The sequence below is a fragment of the Bombyx mori genome, chromosome 15 (genome assembly GCF_030269925.1).
Source record: "Bombyx mori chromosome 15, ASM3026992v2".
Taxonomy (NCBI): Eukaryota; Metazoa; Arthropoda; class Insecta; order Lepidoptera; family Bombycidae; genus Bombyx; species Bombyx mori.
In genome coordinates this window covers 15,514,618-15,536,180 of record NC_085121.1, presented here as the reverse complement: position 1 = coordinate 15,536,180, position 21,563 = coordinate 15,514,618, and the positions used below count along the sequence as shown (strand labels likewise).

The 21,563-nt window shown below is 39.5% G+C and overlaps 1 protein-coding gene across 1 annotated transcript; it reads left to right on the top strand.

Annotated features, from left to right (window-relative positions):
* Positions 1 to 744: 744 nt before the first annotated feature.
* Positions 745 to 20,860, top strand: LOC101744826 (zinc finger protein 729). The gene is made up of 6 exons (XM_012697393.4): positions 745 to 1,511; positions 10,514 to 10,646; positions 11,492 to 12,551; positions 12,643 to 13,182; positions 14,025 to 14,346; positions 14,802 to 20,860. The coding sequence occupies exons 1-6, from the start codon at positions 1,392 to 1,394 to the stop codon at positions 17,490 to 17,492; spliced, it is 4,866 nt and encodes a 1,621-aa protein (XP_012552847.2). The 5' UTR covers positions 745 to 1,391; the 3' UTR covers positions 17,493 to 20,860.
* The last annotated feature ends 703 nt before the right edge of the window (positions 20,861 to 21,563 follow it).

Sequence of the window (21,563 nt, the reverse complement as noted above, 5' to 3'; positions counted from 1 at the left end):
TCTAATAAGCAAACCATCGCCTCATGCCATCTTTTTTTGATTTTCGGATTTCATTTTTATTTTTAATTATTTGTTCTTCATTTGTTTGTTAATGATCGAATGTAAAAACTGTTTGTTCGTCTAAGGGAGTTCATATAGAGTCCCTTCTTTATTTCGCCGTAAAGTCGTGTTTTATGTAATTAACACCACAGTTGGAACAATATAAATTTTATTGTTGTAGCGGCATAAATAATTCTAAGTAATTACATTATATTAGTTATTTAACACATTATAAATTATTTTTACGTTTTAAATATTTTGGCGGTAAAAAGGTCCCGTTTCACAGACTATATTCTGTTTCCCACATCTCGTGCGTTCCGGTTTACGCATCATAAAAAGGTGCGTACTTAAACGCCACACGTCTTTTATTTATTCATAATTAATTAAACAAATTATCACCCTTAAGTTGCCCCCTTACTAGATATCTTTATTTTTATCGCCAAATTCATTGAGCTCTCTACCACTTATGAAAGACCGTTCAAATACCTCTTTGTAATCTATGGTACCCCTCATTCCTAGTCTTAAAATTAATACTTTTAAATTCCTAAAAAAATTCATCGGCTATACACCTAAATCATTTAAGTAAAGGGTAGTTAGACAATGGCTTGAGTATGTACCTAATTTTTTACGTTATACCATATAGGGTTTTTATAAGCTCAATGGTACCATATTATTTATCATACTCGCTAGTGTGCAGCCTACCTTGGTTTCAACATAGATTCGTGAACTTTGTAAAACTTAGTGATATTGTAGTATTTTGAAAACCATGTTTTAACATATAACATATTTATATCAGTTTGAGTAAATGGGTATTTAATTGCCCTAGATTACATTAAAAGTGAAACGTTTCATATTTTACGCTCCATAATAGATTTTATTCTGTGTTGGTTACTCACACGTAGAACGTACACATAAAATATAAGTCATCCTGTTCAACCATCTTTATTCATTCTGGCGGTCTATTGGCTCCTGTAATAATTTAAAACCAATAGATCGTGAGTTTTACCGAGAACTCAAAAATGTATCGATATATGTTGCCCATTCCTACTAATACTAATATTCCCTATACATAGATTACTCTTTTCTTTGATCTTTGACCGATACCCAGAATTAGAGAAGCCGGCTAATATATTATAATATGGGTTCAGCTGATTAGTTATCAAGTATTAAGTTATGTTACTGTGTTTAACTGTCGAAAAGACAAAACAAACTAACGAATTACTAGATTAAAGTTTGATACATCCAATTTATAGTTTAGTTTAAGTTAAGTTTGAGTAATAGTTAAAATATCATCGTGCATCGAAGAGCAGACATGTTTCTGATGACATGAAACAAATCCAGAAGAAATCAATATGGCCCTCAAACTTGGGAAGTGTAGGCTTTGCCTCAAGCTGGGCGACTTTTACTCCATCTTCACAATGGACAATGCCGTTCAACTGGCCGAGATGGTTATGGAATGCGCGCGAATAAAGGTGAGGTCCATATACTCTAAAAAAACTTGTTAAGATAATTTAAAAGTGAAACGGATTTTCGTATTAAAAAACAGTATTAAACAAAAAGCTTGCATGGATTTCGAATACAATTTGCGAAAATACAAGTTATTAAGAATAAAAAATTTCATTAAATTTTCAGATTTATAGGAAAAAATCTGTAGTTTAGTTTCATTTTTAACTACTATTGTGTTGATGTTCATACGAAAGTAATAAAATAATGGTCGAAGATTTTAGTTCAAAAGACAGTAATAAGAAAATTAACCTCAGTATATGCATACCTATTACACAAATACATTATATTTGATATGATTATTGAAAACCCCCTTTAGTTTAAAATAAATTACGCTTAATTATAAACATTGTAATTATTCTGAAGTTTGTAATTATTCTGAAGTTGCAAGCAAATCTCCAAAAATACTAAAGCTAAATAAATTTTGCACCTTGATACTAGATTGTGAATAAAGAAAAGTTTCCATCAAAAGATTTACAATCTTTATTATTGTGCACCAGTCTCTGATTGGTTGACATTGTTATCATCTTCACCCTACATTTGTCCTCTCCTGGACATAGGCCTTTACTAATTTTCGTCACAGAACCCGATTGAGAAGTGTATAAAATAGACCTTAAAGAGACTGATCTAGAATTTTAAATAATCCTATTAGTGTATGGTAAATTTATGGTTGTTCTATCTTAGTTGACCGTGTACTTCATTTTACCCCAGGACTAAGTTATGAGTTGTACATACTTTCAATATTGTTTCATTAGACATTTTGTCATTTTGATATGTGGGAGTGAGTGGTTTTTAGCACCTATCGACACCACACCACCCCTATCCATCCTGGAGAACAAAGTAGAATAAGATATAGTAGTCCTTGTGTTATTTTCTTCATTACTGGAGGTCATGATTCCCTCAAAGAGAGATTTATTTTTGATGTTTATGTTCCTCCTGGGTCATTGTGACATTAAGAGCATTATGTAGCTTTGTGTTGAGCGATTTAGTTCAGACCATCAGAATGGGCTGTGGAGAGGTACTATTCATCTTCAAATACTGCTTACACAAGTTTTGTGACTGTTTGGAGGTATTGGCCATAATTATAATTATAGCCATGGAGGTTGCTCTCCAGTGCTTATAAAACCGATTCAATTTTCGGTAGGCAGCGGCTTGGCTCTGCCCCTGCCTACAAGGGCATAAAAAAAATTTTTTTTATCCTTGGTCTGTTTCACCCACATGAAGTGGGTGGATTACAGAAGAATACAGAATTTGTAAGAACCTAGAGGTAGCAAATCTGATTGTGTTATTGAGCTATACACTATATAAATTTCTAATTAGAAAAGCTACTTTACATATTATATTTATAGTATACTTACTGAATAAAAGTGATTGCTTAATATTTATTTTATATAATTATTTGTATAAACTACAACACAAACACAGCTTTAAAAAATGATTCAGGAATTAAATTAATGTACTTTTTTTTTGTATGTTGTTTACCATTTTAAAAACTTATTGATGTGTAAGAGAAATAGTGATTTTATATTATGTCTGTATGTATAATTTCCTCATTAGTTATTAATACATTTAAATGGTACTATTACGAAAACTTTCCTTCAGTGTCAATAATGGTTGGAGTTGATAGATATAGAAACTTCATAACAAAAAGTAAACATAGTCATAGACAGTGACAATAAGTGTCTTGACTTGTGAAAAATATCTATCTGCTCGTGAAGTAAAACAAAATAACAAATCTGTGATTTTGAAAAAAAAATTCTAAAACATCCACGTAATTAATTCTAATTTATAAAAGTGCATTAGTCCGTAACTGCCTGCTCTCTGCAATTTAAAGATAGGACTCTGGTAAGACCTTTAAATTTATATCAATAATAACTACTAAGTTTAATTACAACAAAAATATTAAAGAAATGAAAATGACAATTTGAACAGTTTTTCTGTCCTTTGAATTTGGTGCAACTTTATCCTGAGTGAGTTTGATATGATTCCTACCAAACTTCACAGGATCATCAGCTGTGCCAATCTTAAGATTTTGTGACAGTGTCACAGAAATCAGGACAAGCTATTTTTAAGTATATAGGAAACATACATACATACAACAAATTACATACATACAACAAATTACATACATACATTCATACATACATATATACATTCATACATACATACACACATAAATACATACATTATCATTTGTATTTATAGATTTACTACATAGAGGTCTAAAGAAAAAGAAAATAAATTATTAATCAAGAAATCTTTAAGCCAGAATGAATGAGAAATAACTATTCTAAAAATATTCGATTATAATTACGCCTCTAACTATAAGTGTAACAGATTTATCATTTTCGTTATTGTTGTCAGTTCTAAGTCTGATGGAAGTATGAACAAATCGTAATTTTAATGAAACCATGTAATTCGGCTCATGGCGAAGAAGTTTGACTCTTATAACTTCATAGAGTCGTTACGATTGTGCTTAATATACGGAACAATAGGAACTTAGCAGTAGGCAGCGGCTTGGCTCTGCCCCTGGCTTTGCTGAAGTCCATGGGCGACAGTAACCACACACCATCAGGTGGGCCATATGCTCGTCTGCCTAAAAGGACAATAAAAAAAAACTTAGGAACTATTTTTACAAACGAGATTTGATGAACGAATTCACTAACGTGAACGATTTTGGTCGAGTCCACTCTCCGCGCTCTGCATATTCACATTCAACTTTGTAAAAATCCTTGTTATAACTGTAGCCTATGTAGATTCTTGATACAATTCTCGCCCGGTTACGCTGGTATAAAATCCCCTAGGTTACCAGCATAGGTGAAAAAAACCCACCACACCTCAAAGGAATCTATAATCTCATTACAGATGATTGTGAATGATGCAATATGTATGCCATAAAGAAAATTTCGCCCAGTATTATTTGTATTTTGAGAGCCACAACATAGGTGAGTGGCGCATTTACGTTGTAGATGTCTATGGGCTCCAGTAACCACTTAACACCAGGTGGGCTGTGAGCCCGTCCACCCATCTAAGCAATAAAAAAAAAAAGGTTTGAGAAGCATTCTTTGGTAAATTGTAGACATTGAGAGCAACTACAGCTTTACAAGTTTACAAACTCTCTGTGCATCTATGACGGCATATGCATCAATCCCAAATACCACTTCGATAGCTGTACCAATATTTTACGTCTATTTTAAATAATGCCGTTATTTCTTGAGAGCAAATAGTTTGAATAGAAGTGAGATGTGAAACTACCCCAGTCGCTCTGAGAAGTGGTTAGGCTAGCGTTGAATCTTTAAGTAAGATTAAAGGATTGTACAGTAAAGGAGTAAAGGATTAAGCGTCAAACAGAACCGCAAAGGACTCAGTCTGTCGTCTTAAATGACACCCCACTTAATTCTTGTTACATTCGGGACACCAAAAGGACTGAACTGACTTTTATTTATAATTTCTATTTATGGTGTCACATTCTACTGCAAAGAAAACAGAATCACTACATGATACTAGATTTAATGTGACGAACATACATGTGGCGTCATTGCCACCACTATAACTATTTAGTCTATGACCAAAAACACACACGTACCAGTGTTTCCACAATGAGGGGAAATTGGGGTCCATAGGGGGAGAAAAGGGGGAAGACATTAAAAGGGAAAATTGCGGAAAATCATGGGTAAATGGCATTTAGTGTAAATACATACAACATGTGGCATTTAGTGTACAACCATAGCATACGGTAATCATTTCAACTTGTTACGATGAGTTATGAGTTCTAAGGTCTCAGCTTTTACAGTACAACGGCTGCCCCAGCCTTCAAACCAAAAGGCATTACTGTTTCACGGCAGAAATAGGCAGGGTGGTGGTACCTACCTGTCTAGACAAGACGTCCTACCTACTACAAGTAATTACGCCAATTATAATTTTTCGGTTTTGATTTTTATTACACGATATTATTCCTTCATCATGGAAGTCAATCGTGAACATTTGTTGAGTGCGTATTTCATTAGAAATATTGGTATTCGCCTGCGGGATTCGAACACCGTTGCATCGCTAGGTACCAACACACCGAACGTCTTATCTTTTAGGCCATGACGACGACAGATTCAGGCTAATAACACTGTCCTATTGTTCGGTAAGCTACGAATTAGCTGTGCCAGTGGCAATGCTGACGTCAGTGAGCGACGGTAACAACTCACCATCACTTGAACTGTATGCTCGTCTGTTTTTAAAGCCTATAAAAGAAACTGTCAAAGTCTTCAAAGGCATCAAAATATCGTAACTTTGTATTACAATAATAATAGTTGTGACGACTTATCTATACTAATATATAAATCTACAGTGGTTTTTATGAATGTTCCGTTATGACTACTGAACCATGCATCCGATTGACTTGAAACTTGGTATCCATGTAGAAAATACATGTACTTAATGGATAGGCTAATATTTATATGAGTGTTGGACTCCCTACACCAGTTGCGGGGGCGTTTATGATGAGAATCTTTGTGGGGGTGACAAATAATAATGTTAATTTTAAATGCCCAGCGAAGCAGTCGGGTACAGCTAGTATAGTTATAACTTGATGCATTCAAATTATAAAGTCGACCGACACAGTGCCGACTCTTTATGCTTATAAATGAACCTGCGTCGAGTTTCAGCTTTTAGTTTTTCGATTTATCGTATGATCTAATCTGCTTACGTGTAGATTAAACTTAAAATAGTAATATAAATATGCGTTTATTTTAATTAAGTCCTATAAGATATCTTTCCAGAATGGTCTATTTTCTAGAAAGATCTTTCTAGCATGATCGACTGTCATTTCAAAAGGAGGCTTAGACGATAACGAGGTTTCCTAGATGCATTACTTTTATTAACACCAAAGGCCAACCCGTCCGGGCGTAGTTGATATAGCTTCTTAGGCTACCATTTTTTTTTTTTTTTTTTGTATTGCTCAGGTGGGACGAGTTCACAGCCCACCTGGTGTTAAGTGGTTACTGGAGCCCATGGACATCTACAACGTAAATGCGCCACCCACCTTGAGATATAAGTTCTAAGATCTCAGTATAGTTACAACGGCTGCTCCACTCTTCAAACCGAAACGCATTACTGCTTCACGGCAGAAATAGGCAGGGCGGTGGTACCTACCCGCACGGACTCGCAAGAGGTCCTACCACCAGTGAATAGGCAAGGGAAAAAACCTAAATATAGTTGGCTATATTATGTACCGTATCTTCAATGCAGAGTTTGGATGTTACTAGGATTTTGGAGGATAGTTTTTTTATTTATTGCCCCTGTAGGCAGATGAGCATACGGCCCACCTGATGGTGAGTGGTTACCGTCGCCCGTTGACTTCAGCAATTCCGGGGCAGAGCCAAGCCGCTGCCTACCGTTAAGTACTCTCCACAAGCCTCGTTTGAAGAAGAACATGTCATAGCGCTCGAGGAACACCGTGGAGGGGAGCTCATTCCAAAATTAATTTAATAATTAATTTTAATTTTTTTAATTTTAATTTTAAATTTAAGTCATGATCGTGTCGCCCATCCATGTACACTCATTCGTGTCCAAGTTTCCATGGTAGTTTTCCAATTATAGACCATAATAGTACGTGGCAAAAAAGATATCTGGAAACGCACTGTGGATGAACGCAGTGGTTCCAGGTAGTTTGGATGAACTGTACTCCGGTGGCGGGCGGTGCGATGGTAAAAACAAAATTTGAAATGATCAGGAATCGACTAATTATGGTATTGTTATAATGGATTTTAGTTCCACTAACAATGAGTATACGAGCTGTCAGTGTGCACTCAATAAGATAAAACAATCAAGTGTCGCAGTTAACGAACAATGAAAAATTCGTGATCATTATGCTAATTGCACCCAAAAATGTAAACCACAATTTTATGAACCTAGGTCTATAATTACGATCGTTATCATATCATGGTCATTGCCATGTCGCTTATCTGAAACATAGCACTTCTGGATGGCCTTCTGACATTTGCGATAGCTTAAGATGATTTTGTTTTGCCATTTGTCTTGTTGACTGTAAAATCTTCTTAAATTTGTGAAAACAAATCAGAATATTTTGAAAATTCGTGGACAGTCTTCTAGTGACATGTTCTTCTTTAAAATAGGTATCTTAATCTCAAACTTTAATCTCGGGCAATTAACCAAATAAATCATTAATCAGAGCCATTAACCAAAAAATCCGATAGTCAAGAAACTTATTCTAGTTAAGGTTTTCTAAAAAAAAACAGAATTAAAAGAACCTGAAGTACTAGAGAGATGTAGCAGTCAATATTGATGAACGTAAAGTATGAGAAAGAGAAATCAAAAGATATACTCTTGATTATGCATCTCCTCCTCCTCGCGTCGTTTCCTCACTGCTGAGGGTCGTGACCATTATACGTCGACAGGATTTTGCTCCTTGTAATGTCCCGCCAGCGCCTTCGATCATTATCGTATCGTATGATTATGCATACCTTTTGTAAATTCAGGTTTTATTGAAAGTGTCGTTGAAGCAATTTAAGTCGCAAGAAAATCGCACCTGTCGCTCGCTTGCTTAAATCGATTGCCCGCTGCCGAGTATTAAAGAAATGAAATCCAATATTCTGTTCTCTTATATGAGAAACCATAAATGTTTGAACATTTCATGTTCAACGATCACATTCTAGAAGTGGGTGCCGTAAGCACACATCAGACGAGAACGAGATCAGTACGATCTCGAATATCCAATACCTTGCACAAAGATATTGACCTCGATTGGGAATCCTGAACCTTGTAGTCCAGTAGTCAGGATTGCTAACCCGTCCAACAAGACAGTCTTTGGAAGTAAACGACAAATGCAAGATCTTCCACCGAGCGGTTGATATTTCTCGATAGACCGACGCGACGGTCTAAATGTTGTTGTTCGCAATTTGTATAAATGCATGCTTATCTTGAAATTATCGTAAGCGGGATTCGGGCCTAGGTCAGTTATCTTGTGTTGTATGATAGCTACCGCTAGACAGTCCAATAAATACACAATTACGATGTAAATAAACTTTTTTTTTCCTACCTATGCTGATGATAGCCTTGAGGTGCTATTTCAGCTTCACTCTAACGTGTAGGTGAGCTCATGGGGCTCAAACCGGAGTGTTGCTAACACTGGCCCTAGCAAGAGCAGTGCTTCGCAGAATATACCACCGGATCGGAAACGCGACCCACTGAGAAGATCCGGCGAGAAACTCAGTGGGCTGTGTCCTATGGGTGGAAGTAAATCTATACATATAAATAAAATTGGAATGTCTGTTTGTAATATTGAAATAGCCTCTTTTTACTACATGCATATGAATATACCTAGTCAGGTCATAAATTCTGTCACATGTTTAATGTAAAATAATTGAAACAAGTTTATTCATTATGTAACCATTCATATACCAAAATGAACTTAACAAAACATAGAATCTTATGACACTAAAGTTTATTCAAAATGACCTCCGTGATTTTGAATACAGGCCTTCAATCTGCGCGGCCAGTCGTCTATTGCAGCACGAACGAGGTCCATGTCAATATCGGCGACTGCCTTAATCAAGGATGTCTTGAGTGACTACAAATTGGGATGAGGCTTTGAGCACGCCTTTTTCTCCAAGTGTTGCCATATCTTGTAATCTAACGGATTCAAATCTGGACTGGAGGAGGGCCAGTCTTCGTGCCGGATGAAGTCGATTTCACGCGCCGCCAGCCAGTCTTGTGTGCTCTTCGCTCTATGAGCTGGCGCCGAATCTTGTTGGAATACCCAGTGCCTGTTATTGAACATGGTATGAGAAACAGGTTCCACAAGGTTCGTCAGGACTGTATTTTGATACACAACTGCATTCGTTTTTACACCTTTCTCACAAAAATGTACCTCTGTTAAGCCCCAATAAGAAACTCCCAACCATACCATGAGCGAGGATGGAAAATGACCTCGTTGGACACGCGGAATACGGTTGCTCGCTTCTTCACTACTGTGTGCGTACACCTTATTATTTTGTTTGTTGTAGCTCTCTTCTACGGTAAAAATTTTTTCATTCGAAAAAAGAATTTCCCGATATTTTTTTCCCGCGTACCGCTTCAACAAAGCGCGGCATCTCTTCAGTCTCAGGTCCATTAGACGAGCATTCAAACGATGTCCTGTTTTTCTTCGATATGCCCGAAGCCCTAAGTCTTCATTTAACACCCTTTTCACCGTGGTTCTGCTTAACCCCATCTGAAGGGCCAACAGTTTCTGCTTACGTTTGGGATTTCTTTGAATTCGCGCCTTCACAGCTTTTATCACTGCTGGAGTCCTAACAGACCGAGGGCGACCACTTCTTGACCTGTCATCTACACTAGAGTCTTCATTGTATCGTTTGATGGTACGATAAACGAATCTTTTGGTTACATTCAAATTTTTCAGTATGTTAAAAATTTGAATTGGCGAGTAACCGCAACGATGCAACGCAATAACTGCAACACGGTCTTCTTTAAGCGTCCACTCCATATTTAAAAATGAGTAAAATTCGAAAAGTATACATTTTTATTTTCATGAACAATTCGAAATTCGAATTCAATAAACTTTTTTGTGGCCAGCATTCTAAAAGAAAAGTTTTTACTGTGTGACAATACTTATGATCTGACTAGTTATATACGGTACATACACCAAAATAACATTTTTTACAATTTTTGTCTGTCTGTTTGTTCCGGCTAATCTCTGAAACGGCTGGACCGATTTTGACGGGACTTTCACTGATAGATAGCTGATGATATAAGGATTAACTTAGGCCACTCTTTTTAGACTAGCTTCGCCCCGCGGCTTTACCCGCGGTACGACAATAACCGCGGGTAACATCGCGGGACTCAGCAATTTCAATAATAAAATTTAATGTTTTCGAAGCGAAATGAGGGCGGGTCGCTAGTACACAATAAAAATTGTTTGGTTCATTCTTCTTGTCATGTCTGTAAAGTGATATTGTTTAAGGTCTACGAAGGAGATGGCTTACCAGACAAGATATGCTCGGAATGCATTCAGAAACTTAGTAGCGCGTACATATTCAAACAGCAATGCGAGAGAGCGGATCAAGAGTTGAGACGGAACTATGTACCGCCACCAGGTACGATATTTGAAATATTCATAGCCTTTATATTATATTACATTGTAAAATGTGAGTTAAATGCAATTATATACACGAATGCCTTATTTATTTAGTTACTTAATTATTATTAGCTTTTATTATTTAATTATTAGCTTTTATCCTTGCAAGATATTGAGGGGTGAGAGGTTATATGGTTTAAGCGACATTTCGCTTAATACACTACATTTATCTTTGTAATTAAAGGTGCGTTTTATTTGGCATCAACAGTTCGATGTAATGATATATTTATTTATTTATGTACACACAAAAAAGAAGACATAGTACAGAGTAATAGGAAAATTATGTACAAAGGCACTGCTTATTTCTTTAAGATCTCTTCCAGCAAACCTGCGAGAGGATTATGAGAATAATAATTAAAAGTGATGAGTGTGTGTAGTACAGCTAAAATAACAAATACAACATGAGAATTATAGTAATGCACATACACATAGCAAATATTGTTAAACTTGAATACAAAATATTATAAGTAACACAGTATATACGAAGAGTATAGAACAATGATTATTCGGTTGATTATAGATAGAATTGTTTGACCTTGTATTTAAAAACAGAAACAGATTTGCAAACTTGCGAACTTTTTTTTTTATTTTTTTTTTTTTTTTTTTATTTATTCTTTATTTGTACACACTGTTAATATAATACAGTAATTGCGATAAGATATAAAAAACTTTTTTTTCCACATTTTTTAATTTTAAATGGCTCAGCTATAAAGTTGCAGAAACGTCACTTAAACCCCAAATAGCTTTACACACCTCGATATCTATGGTCGAATGCTTGGTGTGGTAGATTTGAAACGTTTTCAGGATTCAGTGTAAGTCCGGCGCCGACAAGTCGTCAAAGCAACGACTCCGCCATTTCCACCCAAACTGACAGTTCGAACGTAAAGAACTCCGCGTCCGATGGCAAACTAACAAACGTCCAGCGTTCTCGCAAACGCAGCATCGACAGTGACAACACATCGACTAGCAGCGTCCCGAAGTCCCAAACCGGGAACTCTAAACGCATCGAAGAACTACGCAGGACTAGCAAAAGAGCCAAAGTCCAACCTAAATACTTTCAAGTGGACTCGGACTGTGATGATGTCGCGTCTCCGATTTCATTCGCCGAAAGCGGCGGCACCGACACCGAGGAGTGTCCCGTCAAAAACAAAAGCTATAGCTGCTCCGTTTGCAATAAAGACTTCAAATCGGGCCTCAGCCTCAGCAATCACTCGCGGATACACAAAAACGATAGCGTCGGCGAGTACGTTCCTCATGATACCCCGAATAAACTAAGGAGTGACGTTAAAGAGGAAGAACCGCTCACGTGCCAAAAGTGTGGAAAGTCTTTCAAATTGAAGATCATGTTAAATCGACATAAATGCGAAACTTCTGGACACAAAGAATTACTCGTCTCGCTCAAGCCGATAGACGGAGGGCAATACATAAACATGAGCTGCGAATTCTGCTCGGCTAAATTTTACACCATCGAGAGTCTGGAGAACCACATGAAGCTCGCGCACGCGGCTTCGCCCAAGAATGTTCTGGAAAGGCCAGATAAGCCTGACAGAGTGCCCGTTCCGTGTCTGTTCTGTCGGGAGCTCTTCGACGATTACCCGTTGCACAACTCGCACTTTAACTCTTGCGAAAAGAAGATTCCCTTGCAGAGTTTCGATTGTCCTCTTTGCGACAAAAACACCCCGAACAGGACGGGCTATTTTCTGCATCTCAGGGTGGTGCACTTCAAGTACGTTCAGAGCGACGCCGTGACGTCGGCGCGCCAGTGTCGCATCTGCAACAAGAAGCTCGCCACGGAGGCCATGCTGATAGCGCACTTGGCGAGCCACGTGACCAACAATGATGCCGTCGATGCGGTAAACTCGAGGTATGTACTTGGTCCGCTATAGTAGACGAAATTGTTTATTTGTTAGAAAACGCTAAAATTAAAATACGTAATTTTTTTGTATCACGCACAGTCCGAAAGAATCAACAGCGGATAAGCGAGCATCGCCGTCGACTCCGGGCGAGCCCTTGAAATGCAGCTATTGTGACAGGACCTTCCTGTATAAAAAGTCGTTGAGTAATCACGAGCGCAAGCACGAAGACGGCACCCTGACGGTCAAGCTAGAGGACAATGTGAACGACAGTCATAACGATTCGAGTCTACTGAGCGAGACCAACCGCGCGTCGGACACAGACTCCAGCCAAGACGAGACGTACGACTTCACCTGCGACGTGTGCGACAAACAGTTCTCGTACCGGAAACAATATATACACCACAAGAAAACTAAACACACAATGTGTGCGGGAGTTAAGAGATCGAAGATCACACTAAAAAACTGCACGGTCACTTGTCGGATATGTGATGTTGAAATGAAAGTTAGCGACGTGAAGGAGCACAATCAGAAGCATCTGTCGGAGAACATGAACCCTAGAAATATTTACAGTTGCAACGAGTGCGATGAGAAGTTTAAGAGCTGCAAAGGTCTCGCTGATCACATCAAGTTCGTGCACAGGTATGTCGTTTTGCTTCAACTCGTTATTGTGTTACTGACTGACCCGGTGGTGCTGTAGTTAGCGGCTCTGACTGTTGGGTCGAGGGTCGTGGGTTCGATTCCCACATAGGGCAAACATTTTCTGATTTATCTGCCTACAAAGCTAAGCCGCTGCCGGTATGAAGGTATACTTATCTGGCATTGCTGAAGTCCATGGGCGACGGTAACCACTCACCACTACCGGTGGGCCTTATGCTCGTCTACTTACAAAGGCAATCCTAAATTGGGGACGAACGACCGTACGTGATTTGTTCCCAGCTATTATTATTATAGGTGAACATTTTGCCATATGCTAAAGCCGTACGCGGTCAGTCGATACGGCGGTCGGCAAGACCGGCAAGCATACGCAGTAGGGGAGGTCTGTGTGCTGCAGTTAATAATGATATTGATTAACTGATTTGAAGGGTGGGGCAGCCGTTGTAGATCTCTATGGGCTCTAACAACTTTTTAATTTTTTTATTGCATAGGTGGTTGTACGAGCTTACAACGCACATAGTGTTAACTGCTTACCTGAGTCCATTTCAATCTATAACGTAAATGCCGCCATCCACCTTGAGATATGAGTTCTAAGATCTCAAGTATAGTTACAACGGCTGCCCCGCCCTTCAAACCGAAACGCATTACTGACGTTAACATCAGGCCGTGAGCTAGTCCATCCATATCTACGCAATAAAAAAACTTCATTGTCACATATCAGACAAATAATAACAAATGTAGTATTTAGATATTTTTAAAATTGTAAGAATTTTAATTTAATTGAGTTGTTTTAATGGAACTAAACTGAAACTTACGAATGTTTTCAGATTGAAGCAAACTCCTCCAGCGAAGATGTCCAATTCTATGAAGTTTGATGGTCCGGATCTAGCGGATTTTTGTGAGGTCGTTGTGACGAAAACGGAACCCCTGGATCGGATCCAGACTCACAACGGCTTCAAAGAGGTTCCGCTCATTGACCAGTACAGCGACGCCACACCGGGCCCGCCCGACGGCGACGCGACCTCATTCTCCTGCCACATTTGCGGGAAGAACATGCCCACGTTGATTTCACTCAAACGACATGTAAATTGGCACTTAAGAGTCGGCAACAACATCGAGAAGCAGGTCGAGTGCTTTGTCTGCCAACAGGTACGGACTGTATCATATCTATCTTTCAATCCTATTTATAGATATCAAGAATCATCATCATCATCATCATCATCATCATCATCATCATCAGCAGCCTTTATCTGCCCACTGCTGGACATAGGCCTTCTCCAATTCCTTCCACATAATATAAAATTTTTAATTTGCGTAATTACTGGTGGTAGGACCTTTTGTGAGTCCGCGCAGGTAGGTACCACCACCCTGCCTATTTCTGTCGTGAAGCAGTAATGCGTTTCGGTTTGAAGGGTGGGGCAGCCGTTGTAACTATACTTGAGACCTTAAAACTTATATCTCAAGGTGGGTGGTGCATTTACGTTGTAGATGTCTATGGGCTCCAGTAACCACTTAACACCAGGTGGGCTGTGAGCTCGTCCACCCATCTAAGCAATAAATAAAAAAATTGGTCAGTGGAGTGACTTATTCGTAATTATTTACAGGTGTTCAGATTCCAGTGTCACTACAAAGCCCACATGCGCGAACACTACCGCGACCCCAACATAGACCCCAAACTATTGATCTGCTCCATCTGCAACCGCAAGAGTAAGCATCTCCGCGCCGCACAGATGCACATGATCTTCCACAAGCAGACGCGCTTCCAGAACAAAGACTACCAGTGCGCGATATGCAAAAAGGTCTTCCAGAACCGAAAGCTGTACCTTTACCACATGTCCGTGCATCAGAGAAAGGGAGAGAGCGGTCAGAATACCATAGTGGGCTTGCACAGCAGCGGGACCGGTCTACCTAATAAAGCAGAGAGCGGTGAGGATGGTTCCCTGACCTGCCAGATCTGCGGCAAGGTCTGCAACTCGGAGTCGTCCCTCAAGCACCACACCGTGTGGCACAACTCCAAGACCCTGCTGTACGGCGCCAGGTACGAGTGTCCCGTCTGCAAGGTGCAGTTCACCAACAAACGGTACCTCGCCATCCACGAGCGCACCCACTACGAGGACGACAACGGCCCCTACAAATGTAAGGTCTGCGGCAAAGGGTTCATAGACGAGGACTACCACCGCCGCCACCAGATGTCGCACAACTTCAGCCACTCCTCGCACAAGAAACGGATCGAAAATATGAGGAAGGGCAAAGTCAAATGTCCGTACTGCCCTCGGTACTTCGACGTCCTGAAACTGTTCCGACACTTGAAGAGCTCGCACCCGCAGAGTAAGATGATCAAATCGGAGGCCGAGCCGCCGCCGCAGCGCCAGTACTCGTGCAAGCTCTGCGCCAAACAGTTCCGCGACGAGAAGCGCCTGCAGCACCACGAGGAGGCGCACCTCCGGAAACCGGAGTTCTTTAAGTGCAAGTTCTGCGGGAAGAAAACTATATCATTGAAAAATCACAGGATCCACATAAAGTCTCACCTGACGAGCAAGTTCACCGACGCGCCTTTGAAGTGTTCGCGGTGCGAGGAGACGTTCGTGCGCGGGTACGACCTGCACCACCACCTGCGGGACTCGCACGGCGTCCACGAGACCTGGATCGCGGAGCGGACGGAGCCCGTGCTGGATGGGCCGCTGCACCACCTCCAGTGCTCCATCTGCTTCAAGATCCTCGCCTCCAAGGGCAACTTCGAGCGCCACATCGACTACCACAACTCGCTCCGGTGCAACTACTGCTTCGACTACTTCACGACGCCGAGGTTCCTCGAGGGTCACCTGGCCTTCAGCTGCGCCAAAAAGAAACTGATCGGCGACACAGAGGTGTACCCCAAGAAGTTGAAGTGCGATATCTGCTATAAAGCTTTCCATCTGCAAGTGAAGCTGGACTGCCACCGCCGCACGCAGCACGCCATCCGGGTCTCGAGGGAGGCTCGCGTCGGCAACAAGAAAACCGTCTGCGATTTCTGTTTCAAGGTCTTCGAAAGCGAAGATATCCTCAACTCGCACAAGAAATATCATCGAACCATCGGATATTACGGTTGCATTTATTGCAAGAAGAAGTTTGGCACGCCCACCTTGTACAGGAAGCACAAGACGTACCATTTGTCTCAAAAGAATGAAGAGAATCCGACCAAATGCGAGCACTGCGACGAGACTTTTGTAGCGTTCCGGGACATGATCCAGCACATGCGGTCGGCGCACGGAGACCACAAGGAGTGGATCGTGATGCCGAAGGACTCGGTCGAGGAGAAATGCCACATCTGCAATAAAACATTTTTCAATTTGCACAAACATTTGGCGTACCACGAAGAGAACAGATGCAAGAAGTGCGGTAAGTATTTCTTCTCGGAAGCCGATTTTGACGGTCACCTGTGCGCCATCGAGAGCGACGACGAAGCCGCGGCAGACGTCAACAACGCCGGCGCACCCGCGTACGAAGAGTGCCGCTTCTGCTTCAAGCCCATCACTAGGAAGAATACGAAGAGATTACACGACGGCATCCACAAGACGTCCGGCGCGATATCCTGTCGCTTCTGCACGTTCAAATTCAAAACGATGGACTCGTTCAGAGTGCACGCGTTCTCGCACCGCAGCCGGAAGTACAACGCGAAACCGATCAAGTGTCGCAAGTGCGGCGAGAAGTTCGTCAAATACGGGCCCTTCATTAAGCACATGAGGAACGTACATAAGTCCACGAAGAAGGTTCACTACAGAGCCACGGTACAACCGGAGGAGTGCGTGGTGTGCGGAGACCACTTCCCGAACCTCCACAATCACTACCGCGCTCATCTCCTCAACCGGTGTCAGCTCTGCAAGAAGTACTTTACGTCATTCAAACTGTTCTCGGCCCACGAATGCGACAAAGAAGATTCCGATCCCAGCAAAGTGTTCACGAGTGACGCTAATTTGGATTTCTTGATCAGAACGTACGTGCCCAAGGAAGAGAGGGACGACGAGAAGTACTACGGGTATACGGACAGCGAGGAGGAGAATGAGACGGAGGACCAAACTGCAAATCAGTCGCCGGTCATTTCCGACGTGCTCTCTCTCTTCCGGCCGAACGAAGCGAAGTATGACGAGGACAGTCAGACGGAGGAAGTGAAGAGTGAAAGTGTGGACAGTCCAGGAGAGGAGGTAAAAAGCCAAGAGGGGGGCGACCAGCTTGACGACAATGTAGTAAATCTTATTGATGATGAACTAATAGAGATCGAGGACCAAGTTCCTATAATTGTATTAGACGATGATTAGTGAACCGTGAAAATATTATTTCTAGTTTTTATATTCTTACTGCCGCGAAACGCGTGAATTTCCACTTGAAGGTTAGAACAAGCAGTATTGTGAAGTATTTGAGATTTCAATCTCAGGTCAAGACGGACAACGCTGTGATGTCTTCAGTAAACACAGTAACGCCAAGGGATCCGAGAACTAAATGGCTAATAATGCTAGTATTATTCAGTCTGGTCTGGACGTAGTTAAAACGAAAACCGAATAAAATACTCCACGGCCTTTTATCGCAATTTATTAACATAGTTAATAGCAAAAGGTTAAGTATAAGCTTACTTTACATTTCAATGTGAGGATGAAGGCATAAAAGAATAGACATTTTTCAAATAATAAAAAAATAGTGCAAAATTAAGCAATTTCTTCGTTAAGTCATTGTTAGTGTCAGCGCTCCACTAACAGGCGTAGGTTAGTGGTTTCGGCACGAATATTTAGTATAGCCGTTGTGTCGATACGATCGGAACTTCGATGACTGTATTCAACATATTATACAGCATGTTGCCGCAAGCCTAGTCCGTTAAAATGTAAATGATAAAATTTGGATAAGGTTTCCCGAAAAAGATAAAACAGGTGGCGCTTTTAGCAAGCAATGTAGTACAATTAAGAATTAGATGATGGCCGTGTTACGAGAAAATGATACTATTTTTCGTTAAATGTCACACCCTGTATCTACGCAGTTTAGTTTAGATTTCTTTCAAGTAACTGACGGGTTGTGCATGTAACAATATGCGGAAAATGCGACTTGGCTTGGCAAATCCATTTTGAAACTATTTTTATGTTATCAATGGCTTATAAACTTATCAGGGGCCATCTTTATCATGGGCCACTTGGCCAATTATTATTTTACGTATTGAATTTTTAAAAATCTAATGTTTTTGAATCTCTTTACTCTCTGTAAATGCACCGTTCTACATATTATATGTAATTACTCTTTCATTACATCAACGATTAATTGCTTTAAAGATTGTGTGCCATTTCTAATGTCGTTTAATATTAATTATCTCATTCATCAAAACTCTATTGTTTAAGTATGAATGGGATGGGCATTATTTGACCGACTTATAAAAATGGAAGGTTCCTTAATCTGATGTATTGCTTTTTGTTTGTAATAGGAATACATAATTAATGTACAATTACAATTGAAATCTTGCGTTTTATTATGAATATTATGTGTATATTAATACTAAAAGTAAGTACTTAATAGTAATATGAATATCCATAAATGATAGATTGATTAATGTTGACTGTGTTGTATGAAGATTGAAAAGATACATGTTGCCAGAACGCATTCAGTATGAGGGGAATGTTTGTGGAAGTTTTTTGATGTTAGTCATTTTATATTGATATTCAATGGTAAGGCAACTATCTCTACTGCAACTTATTTAAATTATCAATTAATTGTAAACTGTCAAATCTAATTGACTGTCAACTGTCAAACTAAAGTAACTTTTTTTATTACCCGCCAAATCTCGCTGTAAAATTCTTAAATGAAGGTATAAAAACCGAGCGAGAAATACAAGTTTTAAGGTAGGTAAGTACTTACATTTTGTATGTTTAAAATATTTTATACCGCCTTGTAAATTGAGTTTGGAGTATAGTAAAAATATTATCTATATTTTTTATTATGAGAAACTTAATTTCACATTGATTTCACGGCCCACCTAGTATTATAGTATATGGTAAACGGAACCCAATACAAAATGCCACCTCATACATTGAGATATGAAGTAAAAGTTTTAAAGATATAGCGGCCATTTCACTTTTGCAACCTAAAATTCTAGTCGAAACTAGCAGAAATGGTGTATTTAAAATGCACGAACTGGCACGAAGCAACAACACTTAACCTGGTACTGTATTGGGAAGTCGTGCTCAAGTTATTTTATTAATAGCGGAGAAAAAAAACCACAGAGACATGAAGACTTATCAGCACCACTTTGTTGAAAACTATTTCACATTATGGTGTGAGCAGTTGTTAGTTATTAGTCTTAATTATTGTATTTTACAAAAGCGTGAATCACCATTGCCTACTTTAGTTATAAAGAGTCTCAAATTATAAAAATGAAATGTATATAAAAATTATAATTTATAAAAATATAAAAAAAAATTGGATTGTATATATTTTATACTAGTTTAAAATTTAAGAGATACGTGCTTAATGTTAAATTAAGTTGGAAATATAGAAAATTTATATTCTTTCAATTAAAACCTTCTTCTGGTTGATTAAGGTAACATTAAAATAAACATTGTTTGCTAAAAAAAGGAATACCTATTAAGATTGTATTAAAAGAAAAGAAAATTTAATCTAGAACTTTCTCAAGATTAACGTGTTTAAGAAGTTTTGAAAACCTGTATTTATTTGTCAGTATGAAGTGAAGGGTTTGAATTTGTCTCAACATAATATATATTATTTTACATACAACATAATTATGTTATTTTTAACATCGCGACTTTAGAGACAGGTCTTAAGATCCCGTTGTCTATGACACTGTTATTTTAGATTAAGTTTCTCTTTTCTAATTAGTTCTCGGAGTAATAACTAAAACTCTTCTGTAAAAGAGATTTTTACAATCTGTTCAAACGATCTTGTGTTTCCGCCGTCTTATTGTTTGATTGTGTAGTATTCTTTAAGCACAGGGGAATAGCTGTTGTACCCAATGCAACAGACTTCAAAGTTATCTCTTACTCGCTTTGTAGTGTGTTCTCTGATATTATCAGTTTAACTATTAAGTCATTTTTTTTTATTGCCGTTGTAGGCAAACGAGCATACGGCCCACCTGATGGGGAGTGGTTGCCGTCGCCCATGGACTTCAGCAATGCCAGGGGCAGAGCCAAGCCGCTGCCTACCGATACTTAATACCTTAACTTATGAAGGTAGGAAGATACGAAGACGGTAGCTTAATTTTTGTACACATTCTTCACGCGGCGCGTGTGCGTGTGTGCGTACTGACCGAAGCTCCCATATGTGAACGAGCCGCTAAAATCTGCATTTTTAATTACTAGGATTTCTTTTATTAAATATTAAAATAATAAGTAATTTCGAATTTAATTATTATTATTTTAGTATTTCTATGTAAAATGGTCTGTCATATTAAATAGTAATAAGAGAAATAATTTCATTTTTAATAATTATGTATCAAATGAATATCCACTTGTATATTATTATCGTATTCTAGTTTTTTCTAGGAGATAGTTATAGTTATTATTATTGTAAGTAGAATTCATTTTGTTGGATGTAATAGGTAATTCCTGTTGTGGAATTTAGTATTGTGTCAAATTGTGGAGGATGCGGTAATTTAATGAGTATTGAAGAAAACGAGAATAAATGTTTCAGTTAATTTGTCTTTCTTTCTCCATGTATTCATGGTATACTGTCGACAGATACTAGCATAAAGCAATTAAGCTAATTGTATTATCGCTGCAAGTCCTCTCAGTGGCTGCCAAAACATCTTAATATTTTCCTATGGAAACAGTAGTGGTAGAATACTTACTACCATAAACATGCGACATGTTACAACGAGATGCCTTCAGCTGTAACACTAGGAGCAGGCTAAGGGACGCTGGTAACCGCACTCGTCGAACTCGACAAAGAGGTCAACGTGCAACCTAACCCATGCATCAGCCCGAGTTTCTCGCCGGATCTTAGCGGGTCGCGATTCCGATCCGGTAGTAGATTCATTCGCGAAGCAGCTGCTCTCGAGTTGTTAGGTCTCCTTCGGAGGCGTTCGGGCACTTGTTAGCAAATCCCACCCCTCTTTTTTTTTTTTTTTAACGCTGGGGTATCCATTTACGGATACCCGGTCGAGGGGGGTAACGGATGTCTGACTCCGGCGCCTCCTGAGAGGAAGAAGGGGAGAAGAGAAGAGCCGAGGTCATTCACCTCCCCCAATTTCTCACAGGAGACTACGCCTTGAAAAAGGCGCGCGAAGCACTTGCCCCGCAGAACGACTACCGACTAAACCCCATCGAGCCCCACCACTCCGACTCCACGAAACCCACGGTACCGCACAGTGCGCGCCGAAGGCTCGCCGTCGCCGGTAC

Coding starts and splice junctions, on each gene's coding strand:
- LOC101744826 (XM_012697393.4), top strand. CDS start 1,392: ATGGCCCTCAAACTTGGGAAGTGTAGGCTTTGCCTCAAGCTGGGCGAC. Junction 10,647..11,491: donor GAACTATGTACCGCCACCAG/GTACGATATTTG, acceptor AAACGTTTTCAG/GATTCAGTGTAAGTCCGGCG. Junction 14,347..14,801: donor AGTGCTTTGTCTGCCAACAG/GTACGGACTGTA, acceptor AATTATTTACAG/GTGTTCAGATTCCAGTGTCA.